This window comes from Aythya fuligula, chromosome 6 (assembly GCF_009819795.1).
Source record: "Aythya fuligula isolate bAytFul2 chromosome 6, bAytFul2.pri, whole genome shotgun sequence".
NCBI lineage: Eukaryota > Metazoa > Chordata > Aves > Anseriformes > Anatidae > Aythya > Aythya fuligula.
The window spans coordinates 19,871,695-19,897,619 of record NC_045564.1 but is presented as its reverse complement, the minus strand read 5'-3'; the positions used below and the strand labels follow the sequence as shown (position 1 = coordinate 19,897,619).

Genomic DNA, 25,925 nt, shown 5'->3' with positions numbered 1-25,925 from the left:
CCAGCTGCAGCCATCAGCCCACACCTGGGCCAGCAGCAGCAGGTCACAGCCCTAGCCCCACCCTAAGGCGCCCTCCTCAGACACACCAGCTTCCCACAAGAATAGAAGTCCTGCTCCAGAATAATTTCTTGAAGTATGAACACCTCAGCAGTTCAAAGTCTTAAAAATGGCTTCCGCAAAGCACTGTGAACAGGAAAATGGTATTTTCTCCCTTTCTTCTCCACAACATAGGGAGCCATGTACCTTGTACAGGTACCACTCATCATCAACTAAATAAAGGCAGCAAAGAGTTATAACATCACCCCACCACACAGCAATTGAAATGTACACAGAACACAGAAATTCAAAATGCAAATCTGTTTGTGCAATACACTTCTATTTTTATTTTTTACCTTTGCAGTCATCTTGGAGTAATCATCATGTAAACAAGAGGATGGAATGGAATTACACTGAGTCATACGCAAATGGCTCTAGAACATCTCAACGATTATGACAAGGCATTATAAATAACTTCTCTTAATAATATATATTTGCCATTTTCAGTACATTAAAGAGCTGCCGTTTATCTAGGATTAGCTAGGAAGTAGTTTAAATTGTAATGTCCGAGAAACGTGTCTCCATATTTGATAATCTTTCTAAGGTTCACTAGCTCCATAACATCTATGCCACAGGTTAAGCATAAGACTACTTGGGTCAGAAGTGTTTTCTTTCTAACAGTTTTACTGGATCATTGCACAAAGCCCTATTATTTTTACTCCACCTTGGTATTTTGCAGAATTTCAAGTAAAGCTTCAGAAATCTGTTCTTCAAGTTTTTATCACCTGTATGAAACCAGTTTCTATCATTAAGGATACATCAAGTCAGAGATGGACACAGTAAGCAGTCTACCTCAACAACAACAGTTTAAAGTAGTTCTAGCTCATACACTCCCCAATAAAGCATAGTCAAAATACTCTAACACCTTTGCTACTGTATAACCCCTCCTTGCTCAGATTACTATTATATAGTACCACATATATGGTACTTACAGAAAATGGAGATTATTCTAAATTGAAGCAGCCTCAGGCACATTCTTAAAACATTAATGTCTTCAAGGCACCTCCCACATCCTTGACAATCAGTTTGTGGACTGGTTTTTAGACACAACTAACAAAAGCTTGCTAATGCCTAATTAATTGATTAAAAAAAAAAAACAAAAAAAAACGCAGCCTAGAAGTTCAAAGATATACCTGAATTATTATTTTTTTTAAATAATGGGAGATTAACTGCAAATAACATGTAACCAAGTCAAATAATTTTCTTATTACTAGGATGTGTAAAGCATAAATATATGAAAAATAAAATTCACAGTCAGTTTTAAAACTAGAATTCAAGTTCAGCTAGTAATTCTCAACTTTTATATTTATGCTAACTTCTAAGTATAACAGAACAGAGGCAGTATTATCAACCACAAGTACAAGAAGAAAATAGTATCACTCAAAAGTTTATGAAAGAAGCTTGATAGAAAATTCCTTTTGTAACCAATGAATACAGCCACCTGAGTGCATTTCCACAGGCTTTTCACGTGGGGGAAATCCAAATCAACTGCTAAAAGACATTTAGTAGCATTTTGAACATTAGCAGCAGCGGTGTAGCTGTGGGCTTTGCTTGTTCTGACTTTGTGAATTGCTAGAGAATGAAGCAGAACTCAGTGTGTGGTGCATTAATTTTCCTTTGCATCTAAGCTGGCCTCTTCGTAATCTCACAATTCGGCTTGGGGCATGGGACAGACATCAGCTGACACTTAACTGAGCAAACCCAATCAGTTTCACTTCATCAGGAATCTCAGTGCCATCACAGCCAGAGGCCTGCAAGTAAAAACAGAAATGTTTAGGACATCAGGTTAAAAAGGAGTGTTTGACAATCAGGCTATAAATTTTCCCTGTATTGCCTAGTCAGCAAACAGCTTACTTGGAGGAAAGCTTTCACATTACTCGGTGTATTTTCCGTCAGCATCAGTCAACGCACCCTTCATTTTAGCACAATCTTCGAATCAATATTGGAAAAACAAAACAAACAAACAAAAAAAACACGAAAGATTGTGAAATGAACACAGAGAAACAAAATGCTCTCTGCAGCGATCCCAAAAGGTCACTTAAGGACCAAAATTCTTTAACCCAAACTTCCCAAATGTGAGCTGAACTTTTTTATTCATCTGAGCATGCCATTGTCACTTGAGCAAATAACCTACATATACAGAATCCACCTTTTACTGTTGTGCTGTAGACACCCATGTCTGAAAAAAGGCTCCTGAGTCCAGCTACAAAGTCTGTTCGGAATACCAACCCAATGATTTTTTAAACATGAAACTGAAGGAGCCTATGAAAGGTATATACAAATAGTTGCAAAAGAACGTCCCCTTTCTGACTATACCATCTAGCACTTCAAATTGTATAGATCAGAATCTTTACTAGTGGCTGTTACAGAACAAAGTGGCACAAATAATCGTTTTTCATAAATAACATGAAGAATATAAAAACCATCTTGCTTCAGATTGAACAGTTGATTTAGGTCTGCTTTAAAAAAAACATACTACATAGGCAAAGCATTTTAATATTTTGATTTTTAAATATAAAATCAGCTTCTGTAGCACATAATTGACTTTTTTTTATTTTTTTTAAATGCATTCTACACTTACGGAGCATACAATTCAAAGTAATAATAAAATTGGGTGAAGTGTGTAATGGTAAATTACTTCAAAAAGTGCCTTCAGAATCATTAGCATACCCCCCCCCCCAAACTGTCAGAACCTTTCAGATCACACATACAATGTGCACCAAGTGATATTATACTTGAGTTTTCACAACCAAAAATAAACTTTATTGGTACTCGTGAAAACATTACATCAAGCTACTCCTTCAAATTTACTTTTATCACACACGGTTCTCCTTTCAGGCAGTATTTAAAAGGTCTTATTCCATTGAAAGAGCAAGCTAAAAGTCTGAGATCACCATCACTAGTTATTAGGAAGCCTCATTGTGTTTTTGAAGTGGAAATTTACTAAATAAATGGAGTTTGCATTTTGCATGTAAAATGTCATGATATAAAGAGTTAGTATTATTTACATCATTCTATACTCTAGCTTTCAATTTCCTGAAAGACATGCTAAGCAACTTCATCTAGATGCAAACAGATTTTTAAATGCCGTCCTGATCATCAATATTGTCTAATATTTAATGTACCGGGAACCTACTACCTTAGGAGTTTGTGCTTAGCATAGTAAAGCTATATGCAAACTGCAGCATATGAGAAGAGCTCCTACTATTTGCAATTCACTGTTAAGGGACTGAACGCATTCTTTCATTAATGGTATTTTCTCCCTTTTTTCATACGAAAAATCCTTAGGTAAAATGTTAATTATGCTGCATAATAATTTTGTGTTTCCTCAAGATTACTTGTGTATTAAAGCAGCCTCCTTCCAAAAGTGTGGACAGCTGGATCCTGCAGAGAAGTCATAATTCTGTGTTAGCCACCACAAGTGAAGGAGGTTTAATATTATGCATGTTTTGTAGAACATCACCATTGTAAGGTCAAAGATGCACTTAAATACACAAGGAGACAAAACTTTAAAGACAGATTCATTCAGACACCTTACTTTAATTATTGCCAAAATAATAAATAAGTTCATTAAAGACAGAAATGCTGAAGACGTAAGTTCCTGTTTCCCAAATGAGAACACTTGCTATTTGAATAGAAATAATATACCAGCAAAATACCAGCAAAAGCAATCTGCAAGCACTGAGATACTAACCAGATTCCTTGTCCACAAATAGTAACTAATCCTATACTAAAGAACACTTTCCAATTGAATCCTCCGAATGGATATAGGATTACCTAGATTTAGACTTTGAATCCCCATGAAATATTTACCAAAAAAATGTGTTTTAATAAAATCATATATAAGCGCTCCCAGATTCAGTAAGACCTTACTGAGAGGTGAAGAAAACAAACAAATGAAAATTCTCCTGGACAGTTTATTTAGCTACCCCACTACACAATATAAGAACAGGTAGAAATTGAACATGTATTAAGTTAATCAAGAGTAAGAATTAATTAGATACTTGTTGTAGTTATGTTCTTTTCCCAGGGAGCTGGTTAAAACTGTCAGCAAGAGACTTAGGTTAAAAATTAACCTCAGGAACTGTTACCTAGCCAGTGGAACTTACCTTTAGAAGGGACAAAGACATTGATTTAGGCCTGTCTATTAATTCTCACTGCGATAAGGCATACGAACGTAACACCATTCACTCACTGGAATCTGAAACACCTTGTGACATTGACTGCACCCCAGCATTTAAGCAATACATCAAGCTAAAACACAGAAATACCCCAACCTAAGTTTTCAAGTTGCTTTGTTTTCAATGTATAAAAACAATAACTGGATACTATGGGATATTAAATTTCAGAATCTCAAGCCTCTAATTTAAGTATGTGAATTAGAACAATGCAAACTTCTATATCACCTCTGGTATATCTATTTATCTAAACAGTCTTGGTGAGATTCCATTGCTTATACACTAAAGCCAAAGTAAGATATTTAGACAGCAAGAACAGATCAGTTAAAAAAAAAAAAAAAAAAGGAAAAAAAAGCATCAACCTTTAAGCTATATTTAGATGGTAAGGGGCAAAGAAACAAAACCATTTGAGTTACATGTCCTGTACCCCAATCCCTTCCTAAAAGGAAACAGCTCTTTTCTGCTAATTTTACTAGACTGTAGAGGAAAAAAGAGTCCAAATGATTTAGTCAGATAAAATTACTCAAATCTATATTTAAAAAATGACATCGGAAGAACAATCCTGAATTAATACATTATCACCAACTAGGTCACTTACTCTAAAAATGGCTCTTTACAGCCCATCTGAAGCAGCTGCTTTTATAAACAAAGCTGTGATTCTGGAGACTCACTTATCTAATAGGCATTCAGTCTAGTCTTTCACATGTGTCTGAGTCATTCTCAGCAAGGGGTGCTGAAAGCTAATTGTCAAGAGTTTGGTATTTACATAGCTAATCATTCGATAGTTTTAGGTATGTAAATTTTTCAACTTGATTTTACCAAGAAATAAAAACAAATGCAGCACATCAATTCTGAATTAAGACTTTAATACCGAAAAATTCAACTGAAATTAGGACTCATGGTCCAGGGCAAATACTGCAATTCAGAACAGTCCCAGGCACGATGTCAGTTTCTTGTGATACATATATAGAAGATAAAAAGAGGATTGGAGGGGCAAACAGTAATGAAATACAGTGGAAGCAAGATTAACTTTCAAGGGTGGATGCTTCGCTGAAAGAAGGTTGATGTGAAGAACTAAGGACAAGAAAGCAGCGGAAAGGGTGACCTTTGTAACTGAAATAGTGGCAGGTGTTGGAAGAAGTGGGATTGGAAGAAAGTGTCCATTTACAGAGGACTACCAGAACTAAGAGTAGAGATAGAGGGAACTTAACCTAACAGGTAGTTTTCTCCAATTTAGTTCTTTCTGCAGTTCTTCCCTGGGTTTTTCACCTGTTTTTCACTGAAACTTCAAAATTCCTCAGAACTGATGTGAATGAATGTCCTCCCCCCTGCAAAGTGGTGGAACTACTTGACTTCATATCCCTAATGTCCTGTTAAAGTAGGTTTTAGGTTCTCTCTCACACATAGTAATTTCAGTCACCTCATCCGTCAACTTATCTACTCAATGAAATAGCTGAAAATGAGATAAAATCCAGACTCCATGAATATTATAGCAATTAGTTTCTTTCCTTCATGCTTCCTTTAGACTACCTAAAAACCATTTCCATTACACTATTTCTTAGGTTGTCACTATTAAAGACATTTGACAGAAATACTGGGGTCAGGGTTAAGTCCTTTCACTGAGGACTGCCCACATTCAATAAGGAAATTACTTCACAAACTGATGAACAAGTGACGTCTGCTTCCTCTTCCTGTTGTGCACACAGCTGCTCAATGGCATTTTTATGTGCATAAGCAACTCCTTACAGCTAGAATTATGTCAGAACATACCAGGCAGCTTTTGAAGTACCCCAGCTCTGTGGAAAGGACCTGGGTTACCAGTGGACAACATGTTGAGGGTGAGGCAGCAACATATGCTTTCAGTGATGACTACTGTGTATAGGGCTGGATTAGAAAAGGCATAGCCAACAGGCAGGAGGTGATTGTTCTCTCAGTTTGATGCTTTGGAGATTTCACTTGAAGTACTGTGTCCACAGTTGGGCTCCTCAGTACAGACAGACATGATGTACTGGAGAGTCCAGTGGAAAGCTACCGAGATTAGTTGGCAAGAGCGCATGACATCTGCAGAAAAGCAGAAAACCCTTAAGAAGAGAAGACGAAAAGGAGATCTTCCTGGCCTCTTCAACTACTACAAGGGAGGTTATATAGAGAAAGAAGAGAGAGAAGATGAAGCCACGCTCTTCTTGAAGGTGTGCAATAGAAGGACAGAGGACAGTGGAAACAAATGGAAGCATGGTAAATTCCATTAAGAAACTGGTGAAAAAAAACTGCTCACAATGAGAGTGGTTAAATATCAGAACAGGTTGCTCAAATGAATCTCTATCCTTCAACATTCAAATTAAACCAGGGAAGGCCATGAGTAACCTCATGCAAGTTCAAAGCTGGCCTTGCTTTGAGCAGAAAGTTGAGCTAGATCACCTTCAGAAGTCCATAATGAAACTAAAATATTCCACAATTCCTTGCAAGAGTTTCTGGATAACTGGAAAATGCAAATTATTACTTTGCAGTGTAAATCTAATTGGCTGTCTTACAAAAAATCAGTGCTGTAACTGGTCTAGAGATTAAAATCAGCCTTGTGAGCACTTTTGATATCATCTTTTCTACAGACTTCTGTTTTGCAACTGGTGGGCATGACTGTCAGTCACAGCTCACAAATTGAGAACTTCTCACAAAAAGTTGACACGCTCCCTATTCTGTTTCTCTAAGTAATAACTAAATTCAAATGTAACTGTTCTAGAAGGATTCTCCCCACACCTTTACCATCCTTCTCCACCCTATCAAAGACAGAAGTTGCATTAAATTCACATGTACTTAATCTTTGACAACTTTATTGGATGACAGCATCCAACTGGTTAAAATATATTAGGACAGATGGAAGAGAATGAGAAACAGCACAAAAATATAGATGCTTTCACCCTCAGGAAGTCAGAAGAGATACTGTCACAGATAGAAAGCTTTGTTCAAGCATTACAAGCTCAAACCTTTAAGAGTAGTTTCTTGTCATGTTTTTCAGCTGATGTAGAGAAGGCTAGAAAATGTTTTTCAGTTTTTGCTAAATGGTTGGCATAGCATTTTCAACTATTTGAAAAAGAATTAACAGTCTGTTCTTTAATAAGAGAATAATTCTGTTTCTCAAGTTGTATTTGCTGTATTACCCGTTACTTAGGAACTTACCAACTTAAAAGTCAATGTTTTCAAGGCCTTTGGATCATCTACTATCTTCTGTAAGTTAGCAGCAACTGTAAAATAAAGTATGAAAAAAATTATTTTACAGAAAATTGCATTCAACATGGCATCAAACCTCATACTCATGCTCGGCTATCATCTTAATTCTATACACGTACAAGCCTGTAAGTTACCACTTGAATCACTTAATTGCACTCTAGTTTTCGCTTGGATGTCAGAGGGCAACTCGGCTGCCATAAACCTGTGTCCTCTCTTTTGTGGTAGCTTGTATTTTGTGCCTACATGAACTGAGTAAAGGAAAAAAGCCTGAAAACCACATGATAGAAAACCCTCAAACAATGATTTTTCAGCCTAGCCTATTCCCTAAACTTGCTCAACAATCACACAAATGCAAGTGCATGGTAAGTCATAAACAAGTAGCAACGGCTATGCAGAGCCACAGCTCTCAAGATTTTTACTGTAGTTCTGCTAATAACTTGGGCCTCCATCAGCACAAGTTTCTAGGATAAGACTGAGCTCATTTTCCTCCAGGTGTTCTGTTCCTCGTGGCTATATATTTGTGCTTCTGTCCCTTATTTGGGCTGGCAACAGGACCCACACAGACCCTTAGTGATCTTACAACTCACTGAACTGTGGGGGATGACGACATAGCAAAAATAAGAATGATATAAAATAAGAAACTAATCTTAAAACTACTCTATGTATGACCAATATTTGTGATGCAACAGTAGTGAACACTAAATAAATCTACAGATAAAAAAAAACAAAAAACAGAGGAGGGAAGAAAATAAACCTTTTTTCTATGAAAGCACACAAGTCAAATTTTTAATTGTGGTATTAGTTTGGTGGTTTTATTTTTTATACACAATATTGTTACTGTTAATATTGGACAAAAAATGTGGCTGCTTTCAGCTTTGTTGGTTTACTGAACTTGCTCGCCAGCTTTGCACAGTACTAGACCCTGTGCTAACTGAATAACTAAAAGCCTCTGTTCAAAACTGACTGATGAGCACAAGATGTCATCAACAGGATATCAACGTGAGAAAAAGAATCCACACTTTGCAGAGCTATTGAGACATGAAATAAACAGGTATTAAGTAGTAGAGACTTCTTAGTATACTGTAAGGTAAGTATCATACAGCAGAGAAACATCAAGCTAGATGTTCTCTGTAATAATACTTGCCATGGACTTCCTAACGTGGAATATAAGATATCGAGAAAACAATTTGCAAGTTGAATGTCCTACTGCTACACGTATGTTTGAAGCATGCATCAAAATTCAGGTTCCTACTTCTTCCACTGGTTCTAGTAACACAGTGACAAGATTTTCACTCTAGTGAGCCTGGTAGTACACGATTCACTCTGTATAGCAAAACAAAATTTGGCCCCACAGAGGGAAGTACCGTATTTGGCTAGGGAATTTAAAGAAATAAACAATTATGCCAACCTAATGTTTACCACCATTAAATGCAAAAAAAAAATTTGGGGGTCTCATTTTCTCTATACCATTAAAATGGCAGAATATTGCTTGCAGACCTGTAACAAATTAAACCAGGGATGAAAAAGTATTTGAAAATAAAAACGAACATTAAAAAACAAGCAGAAGGTACATTCTGTGTGGAACACTTCTTGGAAAGAAAAAATAATAATCTTCACAGTTAAATGAACTCAGCTACAGCCACTAAAATAGAAAGTCTTTCCACTTTTAAAGTTTCATTATTCATAATCTTTATTCTAGTCATTACAAACAGTTTTTATTTTAATCACACAGTTCACTTCCACAATCAGTAATTCATTTTTATTGCAGTATGTCCTACCTATCAAAATACATGCAAATACAGATAATGCTTTTCATTGTAATTAATACTTAATCTCACATGAAGGCAAAAATATTGTGTTCAGGCTCATAGCTCCTGAAGCCATGATAGAATATCTTCAAGTTTGTATGTCTTAAATATCTATAAAATAAGATCATGTACTCAAGAGAGTTCTGGTTTATCCAAAGCCCCATAAACATTTCTTTAAAGCAAAATAAAATAAATTCTCCAGCTAGAGTTACTTGGCTTCACCAAAGAGAGATTCAGATCTACAAAATGAGATAAAGAATCAGATCTCAAGTCCAAAAACTTCTAACTTTACCTATTATAAAACATTACAGTAAGATGAGCTTTAAATGGGCCTGCAAGAGGGCCAGCCTTTCATTTAATGCAGTCCAGCTGTAGGATGACAACTGCAAGTCAGCAGGCTGCTTGGCTATTTCACCTGAATGCAAGAACTGCCACCTGCCTTTGGGCAAAGTTACTGTTCCTGCACTTGCAAGCACCAGCTAGCTTATCAGCAAGTGTTTTAATAAATATCACATACAATTATCAAGCAGGATTGAGGTCTTCACAAGCAGTATCAAATCTTAAAAAGCTTAACACCCCCCTCTCCCCCCCACTGATTCTTTACCAGGGAAGAAATTCAAATTTTGAAAGCAAAAGTAGCAAGAGAGATATTAGCAATATATGTAAATAGTTGAGTCAATTTACTTATCTTTATTAAAATCTGTTACAGAAAGGAGTGATATTTTAGATTGGTAACTTTCTTTACAAAATTGCTTTTCAAAAAACCTGGTTCATTAGATGCTACAGTTATTTTGTTCACCAGTCTTTACTTTTAATATGAACACAAGCCAAAACCTTTTACATATAAAATGCTGGAGAGACATCTGAAGTAAGCATATGAAATATGCTTTATTTTTCCTTCTCTGATGGGCCATAACTAGAGTGGGATGTGTTTAATCAAACAGAAGATTAGGAGGATTTAAGGGAGTGATGCCAGATGTTTTCAGGCTACGCTTGAAAATGAGAAAGCAGACCTGCAAAGATTCCATAATATTAGAATAAGAATTTACATAAAAATAGGCACACCTGCAGTTTTCTACAGATATCTTTTCAATTTCGGTTATATACATTCAGCATTGTTCAAGTAAAACTGGTGTTTCACCAGTGACTTCTGATACTTTGAGTTTTACATTTTCTGGCCTTTACTGAAAGGCAGGAAAATTGAGTTTGCCAGGATAATGTCATTAATAGTTTGATAAAGCCACAATGAATGCAAATCCCCCCAAAGGCTGGCTCTTTCTGCAATATCTGAAAATGTAAGTAATTAACTAAGAATGAAATGTGTGAGTAATTACCTACCAAAACCACATAGTACTGTTGGGTAGCTTGCTCCTTTTTCTAACTCCTTGCTTTTGTTTTTGTAGGTCTTTGTCTTTATTTAGAAGGCAAGGCCAACAATTAGAGCCAATTGTCTTAACTTAGTTTCCCGAAACACACACTTTGTGTCTAAAATATGTTTTGTTTGTTTTTTTAAGAGATCATGAGATAATTATGATCCTTTTTATATTAGTATAAATGAAAGGTTCTAGGTACTTCAGTAAGCATACAGGTGCAGAGAGACGTGTCCCAGTGCTGAATAGCTTGAAGATATTGACTCAACTGATAACTTGAATCTTTCATGTCCTGATGTAAATAGCTAGGAAAAACATCAGTGAAACAAGAACTGCAGGTGTTCATGGCATCTCCAGTTTAGTTATTTTCCTTCAGAAACAGAGCCTGCAGCACAGGCAGCAGAAGCCATCCAAGCAGCTAAAAATCCTTCCTGACAGCCAGCTTGCACTGCCTTCCAATTACTTCTCCAAAAAGACTGGGATTCCACCTTAACTACAAATAAGACATCCTCAAGGTTACAAAAATGAAAGTTAAACACCACACTCTAGAATGGAAGACTCAGCCTACTTTAAATGCAATAAATTAAGTTGTTACATTTAAAACAACTTACTACTATTAAGGATATACTTTAAAAGTTTAGGACTGTTACTACACCTACACAATTTTGATGATTAAGTATGCAAAGTCTCCTGAAATACACCTAGAAATTTGTGTCAGACATGCACACAACAGTAAACACTGTTCCCCACAAACAAGCAGTTGCTGCTACAGTTCAGCCCTATTCAGAGTTCCTGAACACATCAAGCAGGAAAGAACAAAATCACTGAAAGAGTGCTGCTTTTAGGCTTTACTCACTAGTATCTTCCCCAGCTACTGAATTTAAGCTCTTTTCATCGAGGAAAACAATTCACCAGGCTAAGATTCAAGAACCCTCCCAGTAAGGTTTACACAAAGATGTCATTTTCCTTCGACATGAAAAAATGAGCCTAAAGTTTTGAAATGCAGATGAACCCAAGCACATCTGTGAACACTACCAGAAGCTTAAGGGAAATAGGAGGAAAATCTTACTACCCTCTCTTACTACCTCTCCTTCCCCGTGCTCCCCAAGATTTTTCCTTCACAAGTTAGCAAGCCAAGTAAATCTGAGTTTTTAGAGAGAACAGTGGCTCCAAGAAGGGACGAATTACTCTCTCTGCTGATTCTTAAGCTACTTGGAAAATTGGGGACATTTTAAAACACATGTCCCTGGATCCTACTCTACAGCTCATCTTCAACATAAGTATACTACAGTTTCGATTGACAAAGCCATTTTTCTTTGAAGTACTCTGAAGTCATGCCTTGGATACTGTACCTCTGAAATTCCGAGTAGATTAGTATGTCTGCAAGCAGCACTAATTGACAATTTGAAAACCTTGTTGGGAATTCACCATTTCCACAAGGCCTGGATATACGAGACCCTACTTTTTATTTTGCAAAGCGTTTCTCAGGATGTTTTGGCCATGCTACTATAAAAGGCAGAAGAAATATGGACAAGATAACTTCAGGAAAAGAATTAAACAGTGATGGAAAAACCTTTGCCAGCAACCCCCCAAGTAAATAGAGTATACTTCAAATCGCGCCTTGGAGCAAAAATCCTCTTCAAACCTTAGCAGCAGTTAGCACAATAGGCTTTTGTTGTTTACAGCAATAAATGAGGGGCCATTCAGCTTGCTTCAGAAGGCTTCTGAAGGACATATAATCAACCCATGTACCACAAATCATTCCAGGTTCTTTTGCAGGTTTTGCTCAGAGACAAATGGTTGTGTCACTCTGTCAAAGTGAGCGTCTGCACTTGTGGAACATGCAATAGGACAAAAAAGGTCAACACCAGCATATAAATATACACAACACAGACAGCTAATTGCAGATATAATAAATAAGAAGCTCACATAGCTAGCATCCTCTAGAACGCACATTTATTTAGCATATACTACAAATCACTGTCTGCTATACAACATTTTTAGCCTACTACATCAGTTAAAATTTTAAATAAGCAAATCAATATGAGCTAATTCAACAGAACTAAAAGGCTATCTCCATGATCACACACACACAAAAATACACGTAACAGACTCAGCATACTTGGGGCAGTCTCAAATAGCTGTTTTGCTTCTCCAAATGTGACAGGGTTCTGCATGGTTATTGAAAATTTTTAACACAGCATGAAATCTAACCCTAATGGCTTCTGAATAGGGAAAACTTCTGAAAAAGTTAAAATTAATGAGACAGTAAATAAAGCTATATGAAATACAGTAGAACTATTTCCTGTACGATGGCAACCTAGCCAACTGAGCCAGAGCCATCTGGCATAAACACAGAAACAGGCAGCATCTAAAATTCAAGGCAGTATTTCTGTGGCACTGAAAAGAATAATGATTCAAATGCTTTTCCATTTTGAAAAAAAAAAAAAAGGATGGTGAACTCCTGAAGCTATGCTTAGGTTCAACGATTTGGAAAGCTACTGCATATTGTAATCCTGAAATTCAGATATGAAGAAAGGAAAGACATTATTCAGGCACACAATTACTGTCACCTGTCACAAAAAAAAAAAAAAAAAAAAAAGCTTTGAGAAAATAAAAAAGTGGTTTTAAATAAATGAAAAATGAAATCATTTTTACGTAGTCCAAAACTCAGTCTGTTAGAAATAGCAACCTTCAGCTGCTCTCTACTTCATCTGAGTGTATTGCTATTAGAAAGGCCAAACTCAAAGCACCACAGATTTATTGGCTTTCCTCCGATTGTTTCAGACATTACCTCTCCCCCAACTGTAGGGGGTTATTTTGCCATTTTCATCTGATACATGGAGTTCTACATAATAAATGCCTTGGGAGTCCACTGATTTGAGGATTAATGCTGTATCCTCCTGTATGGGTCTCAAGAAGCAGGAAGCCTGAGTGACAGGGAATACTTTTTACTAGAATTATGATCCCTGGTAATTCAACTGCTGGTAGGGCTTCTCTCCAAAGGGCTGAATTGATGATGCATACTCATGAGGCAATTTCACTTATTACAAGACATTCATTACAATATATACACTCATTTGTATTTTGTACTGCAGAGTGATTTTCATGCATTTGCAAGATCAGAACAAAATCAAAACTAAGTTTTGAAACCTAGCCAGCATTGGATTACTTTATATTATGCAAACAGCCATAGCAATCAACCTTCGGTCACAATTCTTCCAGATCTCTCTATTATTATTATCTATTATTATTTAATAGCTCACAAACTGTCTGCACGAAAGATTAAAAGCCTTTTCAAATAAGTCAAAAAGGTCTTCTAAGTGAGCATGATTCCATTAGTTCCTCCATTCAGGATGCTAGTCAAAATCCCTTTGTTTATGTTGCTTGAGAACAGTAGCAAGGGAAATATTAAAGCATTTTGAGATCTGTGACAACTAACTAAGAAGTGTTTTTTTTGCGAGAGGACTGCAAGGAGCTAGACGTGATTCTTATAAGAAAGAAATGAAAGAAAATAAAGATCAGCAGCAAGCCTAGCTTCTATTCCAAGGGAGCTATTGAACACTGATAAAGGAGAAACATTAAAAACATTTAGAAATATATTATTTATGACAAGACTGTCATTAGGAATTTATCAAAGTAAGATTAAGACTCACAAATTTGTCTGAATTCTCATTGCTGAATTGGGATGCAAAGACAGTGGAAATGATTTATTCTATTTCAAATTTTGATGCTTTAATATCCAAGAGTTTGATTTGCAGCTTCACAGTCAGAAAACACAGTTGCAAGAGAGCAGTACTCATCTACAGAACAACAGAGGGCCAAACAAGTTTCCTCTTGAATAGTGAGAAACTGAGAAAATCTCCTTCAGCATCCTTATCAGCAGGACTACAATTTTATGGTGCTAAGCAATTCACACAGCTAAAAGTGATTATTAAAACCACTTGAGTCCTGTGGTTCACGTGGTTTCTGAGCCCCAGCATAGTAGACCATGGTAGAAACCAGGAATGGATTCTTTCTCACATATATATGAAGTACCAGGCACGAAGAACTGTACTTGATAAAACCATCCTTACCTCCCTAAGAACGGCCCATTTAAAAGATGTTTTTAAAGGACATTTAACTAGTAGTTTGCCATCGAGCTATCTTGCTCCAGGGAGCGGGGGAATAATTGAGACCAAAGCTTCAGCTCATGAACAGCTACGCTATGTTACTCAATAGCAGAAGAGGCAAAGGCATGGAAGAGACATCAGGGACGCATATTCTTGACTGACCTTTAAAATCAAGTCACGCCCTTAAATATTTATCCTTGCTCAAATCAAAAAAATAAAGAGCTTATGGAATAAGTGTAGATCTCAAAGGTCTGCACATTATCATCCATTAATACAGGGAATCGATGCCCAGGGTCACAGACAAAAATTGAAAAACTGAAGACTGAAAAATACACAAGATTTTTCTGTAAGTAGCTGACAAAAATTCCCACCCAATAGAAGCAACATATTTTATGAAGCAGAAGCACTGCAAATGCAAATGGATAATGAAATATTTTTAACGCTACGAATATAGCTATTTCAATTCCAATAGCAAGTTAATCGGAACTTTGGGTGTTTGATGATGATATTTAGTATAAATATCTGATCCCAAGATGATGTATTACATTTACACATTTACACTTTTAGCCCCTGTGCCAAAAAAAAATGAAAATGTGATATCATTTTACTGGTTAAATTAAAATACAACTGCAACTGGCAAAATGCTCCTTTTCCAAGAAACTTAAAACAAAAACAAAAAAACACACACAATGCTAAATTTTCAGGATTTATATTTTCCTCCCCAGAAGTGTGTGAAGAACACTTAGAAAAACCACTGCATATTTAAAACAGTGTGATAAAAAGGTAGATAGAACATATTTGGAGACCTAAATGCTTATGAATTTTAGACCTTGATTCTGTGTGCACTTAATGGGGGTAGATGATAACTAGGAAGAATTCAAAGGGTTGAGGCAGGAGTATATACAGATTTCACAATTCCCTCATCATTTTGAGAAAAGCGTTCTGATGTTCCTAAGCATTTTAAACCACAGTGCAGTCTCAAATGAACATTTAAAATAAAAACGTAGTCCTGCTGCCCAACATTGCTAGTAGGGATATTTAACAAGCCTAAGATATTACAGTAAATCATGCTCATAAATTTTCTATACAAAAGAATGAGTCAGAGTACAAGGTTAAAAAAAATCATTTGCCAGTGACTGAACACAGAAAGCAAGTGCTAGCTTTCAGACAAAGGTTTTGACAACAGTTTGAAAGACATCAGGATATCAAAGACAGCTCAACAGGCATCTTTATCATGCTGGATCGGAGTTGAAATGTAGGTCTATGCAGAAAAAAGCAGGTCACATTCTGCTATGCATATTATCACTTGGTAATTCCTTTCCTCATCAGATGTTCACAACTCCTCCTGTCCTCAGTTCTGCTATGAATTATAGATATTGTTCTGACAAAACTATTAAGAAGATGAAAGAGCAGCCAGGTTACTTCAATACCTACGTCTGAAACTTGAAAGAAGGAAAAATGTATTTAGAAACGAAGCCCTGATTTTAGTAGTTAGGTTCTGAAACAGACTACCTCTAGCTTGAAGTATATCAATAAATCCCTATTTTGACATACTTGTAGAGAAGTGAATGCCAAGGAAACAAACAACACTAACTGAATTACTACTGAAAAGAGGAACATAGTTGTCTTGACAATTTCTGATTCAAATTCACGATTTTTTTTTTTTGGTGAACCAGAAATGAAAGACCACAAAAAAACAACTCAGACCTATGAGGGCAGGGAACACTCTGGTCTTAAGTTTATCACCTACTTTGTCAGGCAAAACCCAAACTAATCCTAGAGATTAAGAGATAGGTTTGTCCCCCACCTACACAGGTGAGTAGGAACAGCTTGACTGGATGAAAAAAAAAATGAACCTTTTTTGAAGGCAACTGCCAACTCCACCTCCCCCCCCACAAAGTAATTAAAAATTATGATTTTCTTGTCCATAACTATAAGACAGATAGGCACATCGAATATAATACATTGGTACGTGTACAGATTTAATTGTTTACTTTGAGGATCTTTTGTCATGTATTCACATCGTGTCATGTCGTAGGTCTGCTGCAGCAGCCATTACAGCAGCAGTTACTATTCACCCAACACGACGTTCTATTTTCCATCTTGAACCCCTAAGTTTCCATCACACAGAAAATTCAGTAAGGTGGGAATGTGCATGAAACCAGCATTTTTCACACAATATACATTCTCAAGTGCATCCGTTACATATGACATATAGAGCTAAAGTAACTTTGAAAGAGCAACTAGATGCAAAGCTTGATTACCTGAGGGTGTATCTCAAATCTCCAGAACTCCCGACAGTCTAGTCATTATGAGTCACCCTTCAATGCATTAGCTCTAAATGAGCCAGATGTGTTGAAATATTTAAGTCCCTAGTTAAGCCCTTGGGACTTTTAGAGAGATTCTCCTATCTGCAATGCATGTATATATATCTCTTGCTATAGAGATACAGAGTTATGTGCACACATTGAAGGTAGAAGAGTTTACAAAATACCTTAAAATATTGTTTGTTTTTTTTGTTTAAACATATATATACTTGTATATATGCATAAATTTCCTCTCTGGGTAATATATTAAAAGGTAAACTATTTATTCTGATGTTTGGAATTAATTGCTGAGATCTATAAAGGCATTTTCTCATTATAAAGCTTATGGGAACCTCAAACTTTGGAATATACAAAATGTGATACACAAAAAAACAGTTATTTCACCTATTTTGAACAACTGACAGGAGGAAAAATGTTTCTAGCAAACTCTCTTCTACCAAAGATTACAAAAATCAAATGTTTTGCATCTCAAAACATTACTGATGTTGAAAGACAAACCTTTGCTGCCTTCAAATGGTAGTGCTACCCAGGTCACGCACCCTTAGCAACACCATTGTTCTTTGTGAGGACATAAATTTATGCAATACATTTTCTACTTATGTATCATGATCATATTTTCTGATTACAATAAAATATGCTGAAATTAGTTGAAAAATGTCATCATTTCATCCAGTTTTAAAGCTGATTAATCTAACAAGACAGCAAACAAAACAAGATATAAGCAAAAGCAAGACAAAAACAAGGAAAACAAATATACACAGAGGAACTCTGTGACAGTGTCTATGAATTTGATTATCAGTGTCACTGTGAGTTAAGATGCTATTACAGACAGTATACTAACAAAACGTGTTTCTGCTTTTTCAGCTTGTCATTGGAGTATGAAACTAACTTCAGCATCAGCAGAGAGGATACCGTAAGACAATCAGGTGATTCAGTTTCAAATGCTTTAACACTCTTGATGAACTGGGAGCTATGCATATTATTTACTGCTTAACATCCCTTGAAATCTTGTCATTCTGCATTTGGCCTGATACGTGTTCTTTGTTTCATGGCCAACTTAGTCACAAAAGGCCATGACTTCTTTTATTCTGGATGCCAATGTTAGCCCTATCCACCTACCACAGTAACTGCTTCAAATTCACACACACACACGCACACAAAATCAAACTAATTTGGCATCTATTCTATTCTCAATTCTAAGAAAATAGACAAGATATTTAAAAAAAATTGCGACTTTCAAAATATCTAATTTCAAAATTTGACTTTTGTTTTTTTTTAGCTGGTTCTTCTAAACATATTAGACCTTACTAAGCAGGAAGCTTTTTCTTTGTTTTACTAAAAGCTGCTCTTCCAGATATTAAAAGGATATCTGGGTCTGGTTCCAAGACAAAAGACAGATAGCTGCCTATTCACCAGTAGTTCGTGTCTGATGTAATAATTGTGAAGGTACATCTTCTCTGATTCTCAAGGTATTCACAGATAATCGTTGACAAAAACCACTAAAATTAAAGTTACATTAACACAGTGAAGAACAACTGCACATTTCTTGACCACAAAACTACCAAGGCTTTTTTATTTAAGCTTTGTTCAGGAGGTAGTTTTGTTTGTTTGTTTGTTTTCCTTTAAATAACTATAAATAGACACGTGTAGGTTCTGAAATTTAAGGATTGCCTCCAGAAGATTAACTATAGCCTACAACTTTGCTGCAATTACATGCACACCAATAAAGTGGGATTGCAACTGAGTGTTAATATGTTTCAACTTTCCTTTACGGTACCAAAGAAACTGAAATAAAGCATTACTACCTGAACATTTACTACCTAATATACATATATTGCATATTCACAGACATTTTATCTCAAAACATTCTGAAAATATCACAGATCTTTTACATGATTTAACAGGTATTTCAGAGCTGCATAAAAATACCTCATCAACTAGATGTCTACATATAGGCTCCAAGACTCATTCCCTTCTGCGAATTCAAAATCTACTTTAAAACTAAATTTTTTGTACTGATTCCCTTGATCTAGAGACCTCCTGTGAAACAATGCTACTGTCAATAAGAACAGAAACCAGTCAAACGTAGCGAGAACTGAACATGCAAAATGGAATTTTTGCTTCTCTGCAGAACACGTAGCTGAACTTATTGCTTATCAGAATGGAAATCTTCCTGGGATGCCTGTGTTAAGTGAAGCAAATCCAGCAGGACTCAAAAGGTGAAGAGTGCTGATGCTTAGCAGTGAATTCTATAAAACGTACACATCAGCTGGTCCCTATTAACAGCTTCAGCTCACGTATGCCATGGCCATACTTTTCACAGCAGCCTTTGCTGACTCTGGTTTGAGTACCCGTTCAGAAAACCAGTTGTTACACCAATAAATTGTTGAGTTCAACATAAGCACAGGTATTTTCACTTCTTTTTTCTCCCAGCCTCTACACATCCCAGCTTTCATTAAAAGAAACTACAGGAACAACTTTAATGAGGCTATCTCAGAATTTTGTTTTTGTTCAGGTTATAGAGGCTGAATTTCTGCATGCTTCAGCTGAAAAGTGAAAGGTAATTTATCAGCTGCTTTCAATCTGTAAGCTAATGGAATCAGTTCTTCTGGTGAAGAAGGTTAACCAAACTCATCTCTACTATTCCCCTATTCCTCTACAGGAAGATTTTAAATCTTTTAATTTGGAGTGAACAAGGTGGCAAAATCATTTTACAAAGAAAAGGAGTTTTGTAAGCAGATTTACATTTTTCAGCACCATCTGTTCTCTTACATGAATATGACTTAGTGCGTTTAACTAAGGGACTGAAGCATGTTTCAGGACTATGCTGCTAACAGTGGTGATGACAGCTCAAAACTTGCCCAATTTCTTGCAAACAGATGTGGCCAGGACCTTCACATCCTTGCTGGGGTAACCTGGCATTGCTTCTAACTTTCTAAGATACTAAGATATTACTTACTAAGATACTAACTTTCTAAGGTACTACTAAGATACTACTAAGATGTTACTAACTTTCTAAGATACTACTAATATACTAAGTTGCATTGCACTTTGAAGTTGCATTCTATTTTTTTTGTTTTGTGCTTTTGTTTGTTTTTAATTTGAACAGCTATATTAAAATATGACTGGATTGTTAAGCATTTTTAATGATAGATGCAAGAACTTAGTGAAATGAAACATGCAAGATTCAGTGGATTCATTGCTGCTCCTTACAACAGTTAAACATCCCATAATCTTTCTTCTTCCTACTAAGACTATATAATCACAAGCTGAAATTTTCAATAACATGCTTGCATGCAAGATTTATTGCGCGCTCATACAACTCTTAGCCATTTTTGACACGTCAAACCACAAACCTATTCTCAGAACTACTTTTTTCCTTAATTAAAATCTCAGTAACAGAAAAAAAAAAATAAGTACCAGAACTTGTGTTTAAGTAAAACATGAAATCTATAGTCATGTTCTGGGAAAATAATGTCTCAGCCTAATTGAAAATTTAACTTCACAGGTGGAAACAGACAAGTGAAAATTACAGTAGAAAGCAATGCAAGAATTTGTGCCTGTGGAGCTTGAGGTAAGGGCTTATGAATTCACAAAAATGACTTGTAAACTGATTAAAATTAATGAAATCATAAATTTCTTGTATATAATGAATGCACACAAATTACACTGGATTTCCTTTATTGCGGGGACAAAAAGGACCATTGTAGCACTAAAAAACAAAGTATTTGATGAAATTCTAAGGAGGAACTAAATAAGGGAATAAACTTATGTTATTAACTAGACAGTGGTCTAGCCAAACACGCTAGGGAAAACCACATTACTTAAATATTTGTGCTTCTTCAAGGGCCAAAGTCCCATAGAATCAGAGAATGGCATGGGTTGGAAGGAACCTCAAAGATCATCTAACTTCAACCAACCCTAAAGCCATGAGGGATCCCTATATTTGCCTTTCCTCAAACTTCTCCTGAAAGATACCAAATCCTACTCATGTTGCTATTTCCACAGAAAGTATGAGGAGTTTGCAGCAGAAGAGAACTTTGCAGCAAAGAGAAAAGGGAAGAACAAAGGCAAAAAGGGTTCCACCAGGTCCCAGTGGGAACTGCGCTGCAGCATCACCACCTAATGCCTAACTTCTGTACAACAGAGTGCCAGCTGACTGCCCAAGCAGGTGTGACAGTCAACAATTCTTCTTAAAAAATTACCTTAAAAAGTTAAATATCTTGAAACTATAAAAAATCTAAAAAAAAGCATCAACAACAGTATGCTTACACCATTTTTCTTCATGGATATTTCAAGATTAATACACTGAGGCCAAGCTGTCCCCTTTCCCCCGAACCCTTATTGTAAGAGCATAGTAGAATTGACTTCTAAAGAGTGCCTGCTAGTCTGTACCATCTGCTAACCTTCCCTAAATACTTTTTCTTTAGAAATCAAAGTAAAGGCATAGGTAGGATTTTTGTTTCTTCCATCAGCTAGAGTCAGCCTGTCTTCTGGACATATGAAAACAAAAGGTATTGCCTTCTCTCTGAAATACCCTCGCTAGCCTAAGAATGCATTTAGTGTGCATTTAGCTAAGAATGTATTTAGCGTGTATTCCAGGCAAGTCATATGAATTTAGGGATTCATTTGGTAATGAGAACTGAATCAATTGATATGAACTTCTTTGACTCCAACACAAAGATCAAGCTACTAGGATTTATTGATTCAGCTCTCATATTACAAACATTTACTATCACTCCTCTGATTTTGGCAACTGTATTTCTACAGGCATTGAACAATCAGAAGAGGGGCAACTGGAGGGAAAGGAACACTTTCAAATTCATCACATTTGCCAGGCACTAAATTTCATCAAACAAACAAAAAACATTGAAGCACAAAATAAAAAATAAAGTATTTTTTTCTCAGCAGCCAGAAAATATTTCCAATTATCTTTTGTTTTTCCCCTAGAAATGGTATCTCTACATGCAATTTCCCCAGATTCTGAGTTCTGGCATGCTTCTACTTCCATGAACTCAACTTACTAACTTCAGAGCTGCCAAAACATACTTTGAATAATTCCACTCCAAAATCATTTTATTGTTAAACAAAAATTAAGTTAGTGCAAAAATGATCAATCATTGAATTGTAAACAATCCTATGGGAGATCTATGTTATATCACTCCTCTCAAACCACTGAAGAGTTCCAACTTCCAAAAACAATCCTTGGATTAGTATGAAAATTGGCTTGCTGATTGAACTATGCATACATGAAAGCAAAATTAGGACAAGTAGGATTTTTTGAAAACCAGCATCAGAAAATATATTTTTTCACATCCATTTAACACAAATTTGTCACAAGAGCATAATTGCAAACAAAAATGTAATTTACCTATAACTACATCATGGCCATCAACCAGGCCTGCAGAGAACAGCTCCTGAGAAACGCCATCTGCTGTGTCTGTCCAAAAGGTGAAATGAGTAAGGATGAGAACCCACAAAATAAAGTATCCAAAGCAATATAACAAAACCATATTTTAGTTCATAAACTCCCAAGGTGGCAGGCTTGAATTCAAAATCATCTTTCATTAGGAGGGAAAAAATTACCACAATTTTCCAAGATAATTATCTTATCAGCCTCTACACAGCAAAATGAGGTGATGATTTGATTCATTACAAACCCCCCTACAGTCCTTTCCTGGCCACAAGCATTTCTTCTCTATTTAACTAGGTACTCTTACATGTTTACAAGTTCAGTATTTTCGTGACCAAGAAAATAAACTATATTTTGGTGGTGTTTTCATTGCTTCCCTGATCACTGCTATTGCTCTGCATATTAGTGCTATGCTATAGTAGATTTTCTTTTTTGTTATCAGTGGAGTTGGTGAGTTACATAGTTACTACTTCCTTTGAGGTCTAGGCTCAAAATAGGTTTTAAGTATTGTGACCCAGGAGATGATGGGCATCAACTGCTGTACCTGAGTAGGTTAATTCCAAAGTCCCTGTGCCTACTACTTGTTTCTGGATAAAGACTTAGGAAGGCTTAAAGGTAAGAAGTAGGAAACAGCAGGAACAAGCCTATGTTCCACCAAAGTCTCAACTGCATATGGTGTCAATGCCAAGTATCTGCATTTTTTTGAGGCTGTTAAAACATTTGCATAATTTCCTCAAGAAAAACACACGTGAAAAAGAATATAGCTGAGTGATTTGTAATTTCTGCAGAGCTTTGAGGATAAGAATCAAAGCCTCGTTCTGGCTGCCTCGGTAATTATTAGGAACAGTCTTGCTGTACTTTACTATGACATATCCTACATTTTTTGACCAAGTAAGACATCTTGCATGGCTTATGAAACTGCTTGGAGAATATTTAAGTAATTCTTTTGACAGTGACTAAACCAGGATACTCTGTGCCAAGTTAAGTAAAGAAATCTCTCTTGTTATTACCCATTATCAAAATTAATGAGAAGTGCAGGCAGACAACAGAGTATTTTCACAGAACTACTGCATAAGAAAGCCACTATGATTTACAGGAAGAGAGAGATCTTTCCCAATCTGGTTTCTTTTAAGGTGGATGCTCTTTGAAGGCTATTCTAAGTATAGTGAATACTGACTTCTAAGAAAAATGAAATGTGTTCACAGTTCAAAGGGTTGCTACGTAACGAGAATGATACCTTCTTTCTCAACATATCCTCTTGTGCATTTTATCCCAGTAATATCTTGTATTCTTCAAACAAAAATAAATCTTATGACTTCTTACAATTCTTAGCACTGGAAACCCAATAAAGTTCTACAAGCATTCAGTAGAGTCATCAGTTTCAATATCAGAATTAAGTTTGGTGATGATACATAAGCTAGAAATGCAACTCAACTGTCAGTTGAAGACAACGTTTGAAACAGGGCAGGGTGTACACTTCATACTCATTAACAGAATTTCTTTTATTACAGAGGGCAAGTAAACTCAAATATTACCACCATCACCTCATGTACTTTTATGGCTATTATATTGCATTTCCTATGATGTCTTCCAAATGTGAAAAAGTAAATTTCAAAGCCATAAATATCACTCTGCAAGATCTTACACACCACACAGATCACCTCAGTAAGACACAAAATTGATGGAGTATACATGTACTGTGTAGATTATGCTGTACATTATGCTACCTTGCCACTAGAATTTACATACATCTGCAATTCTTGTTCAAGTTAAATCCCATATACTGTTCTGCATACTAGGGAACATTCCACAGAGGTAATTTATATTAACCATAAGCATTAATCAGTTTCTGAAATACCTTTCTGAACAATAAGAGAATTATTCAATTGAAAGAGCCTTACCTCTCCCTGGAGTAAACTCAAACCTTATGTCATTAAGTTCTTTTCTGGAGTTCCTGAAAAACATTCAGTGTATATATTAAAACATAATGAAGAACGGCTTATTCAGAGAAACAAAATTCAGCTTTAAAATATGCTTTTAAATATGTGAAGAGTACTTAATTTTATGTTCTAATATTGCCCCAACTGGAGGACATATCCAAGGTGATTAAAAAAGCTCAAATCCCAGCAAATTTATATTCTCTCCATATCAGATCAATATATTGTATGAGGTTTATAAAATACATTTTCTCACCTATGACAAATACTGATATAATTATTTGTTACAGATCAGTTTTTACTCTTAGAACTACAGCCCTCAGATGCTAATTTTATAAATATTAAAACTGTTCTAATAAAACAAATCTTCTTTAGCATTAAGGCTTCCACACTTCTCATTTACAAAGCTCTTCTGGAATCTGAATAAATATACACAAACCAACCAAACAAAAAGGGGGAAAAAAGCCAACACATCTTTGATGCATGGCTTGTTTTTATCTTCCTTCACAATATCAGAGCATACCAGCTAAAGCCAGTGGAAGACTAGGTCTTGGTTCTTTCATGCCTTTAATAAAATACGAGAAAATATATTTTTACAGAGTTATCATGATTAGAATCATAGAATCATAAAGGTTGAAAAAGACCTCTAAGATCATCCGGTCCAACCATCCACCTACCACCAACATTGCCCACTAAACTATGTGCCTAAACACCATAAGCAGAAATTTACACAGGCTTCATTCAGAGCATATTCTGTGAAAAGGGACGTTGCTTCTTAAACCTAATCAGATGATCTGGAACTTTGTAACGGGGTATAAATTCTGGCTAAAACCCTCGCTATGCACAAGGGCCAGACCCCTGCTTGATACTCCCACATAAAATCAGGCAGGTCAGAAACAACAGCTGCAAATCCCATCCTTGATATTGCCCAAAAGAAATGCTCAGTTATTTTGACATCCACATACCCTACTTCCATTTACCAGACCTGCCAGATTCCTGATTTTCTCTCTTAATGACTCATTTTCATGGCAATCTCATGATTAACAGTAAAGCTACATGAAATTAGCATCAGATACAGTACAGAAAATAACATACTGGCTTTCTAGTGACATGTCCTGAGGTCCTACGTCCAGACAATGCAAATAGCATTGGCAAGCAATTTTTTGTAACGTGAACTTTCCTCAACTTCAAATATGCTGCTCTCCCAAAGCATCCCAACAGGAGAGACTTCACCACATTTTCATGGCAGTATTTTGGTGAAAACCAACAAAAAGATGCTTAGGCTGAAAATGACTGCCCAGTCTAAAGGATAAAATAACATCCTATAATTCCTTCCAATCTTCAAAAGACACTCTGCCATACCAGGTCTACCAGTTCAGCATAGTCTGAATAGTATACATCACACTTCTTCTCCAAGAGTCACAAAATATTCACTTGGATTTAAAGCTCCCGGTCAGAG

The 25,925-nt window shown here is 36.1% G+C and overlaps 1 protein-coding gene across 2 annotated transcripts in view; it reads right to left on the bottom strand.

The window, feature by feature from the left end:
- Window positions 1–355: 355 nt before the first annotated feature.
- The window catches only part of STK39 (serine/threonine kinase 39), an 89,093-nt gene continuing 63,523 nt past the window's right edge, over window positions 356–25,925 (bottom strand). For both annotated transcript variants that reach the window (XM_032189677.1, XM_032189678.1), the window contains exons 14-17: window positions 24,431–24,483; window positions 22,488–22,556; window positions 7,449–7,513; window positions 356–1,847 (exon numbers count right to left, since the gene is read on the bottom strand). In XM_032189677.1, coding sequence (XP_032045568.1) covers window positions 1,773–1,847; window positions 7,449–7,513; window positions 22,488–22,556; window positions 24,431–24,483 — 262 coding nt within the window. In that variant the 3' untranslated portion in view covers window positions 356–1,772. The remainder of the gene's footprint in view (window positions 1,848–7,448; window positions 7,514–22,487; window positions 22,557–24,430; window positions 24,484–25,925) is intronic.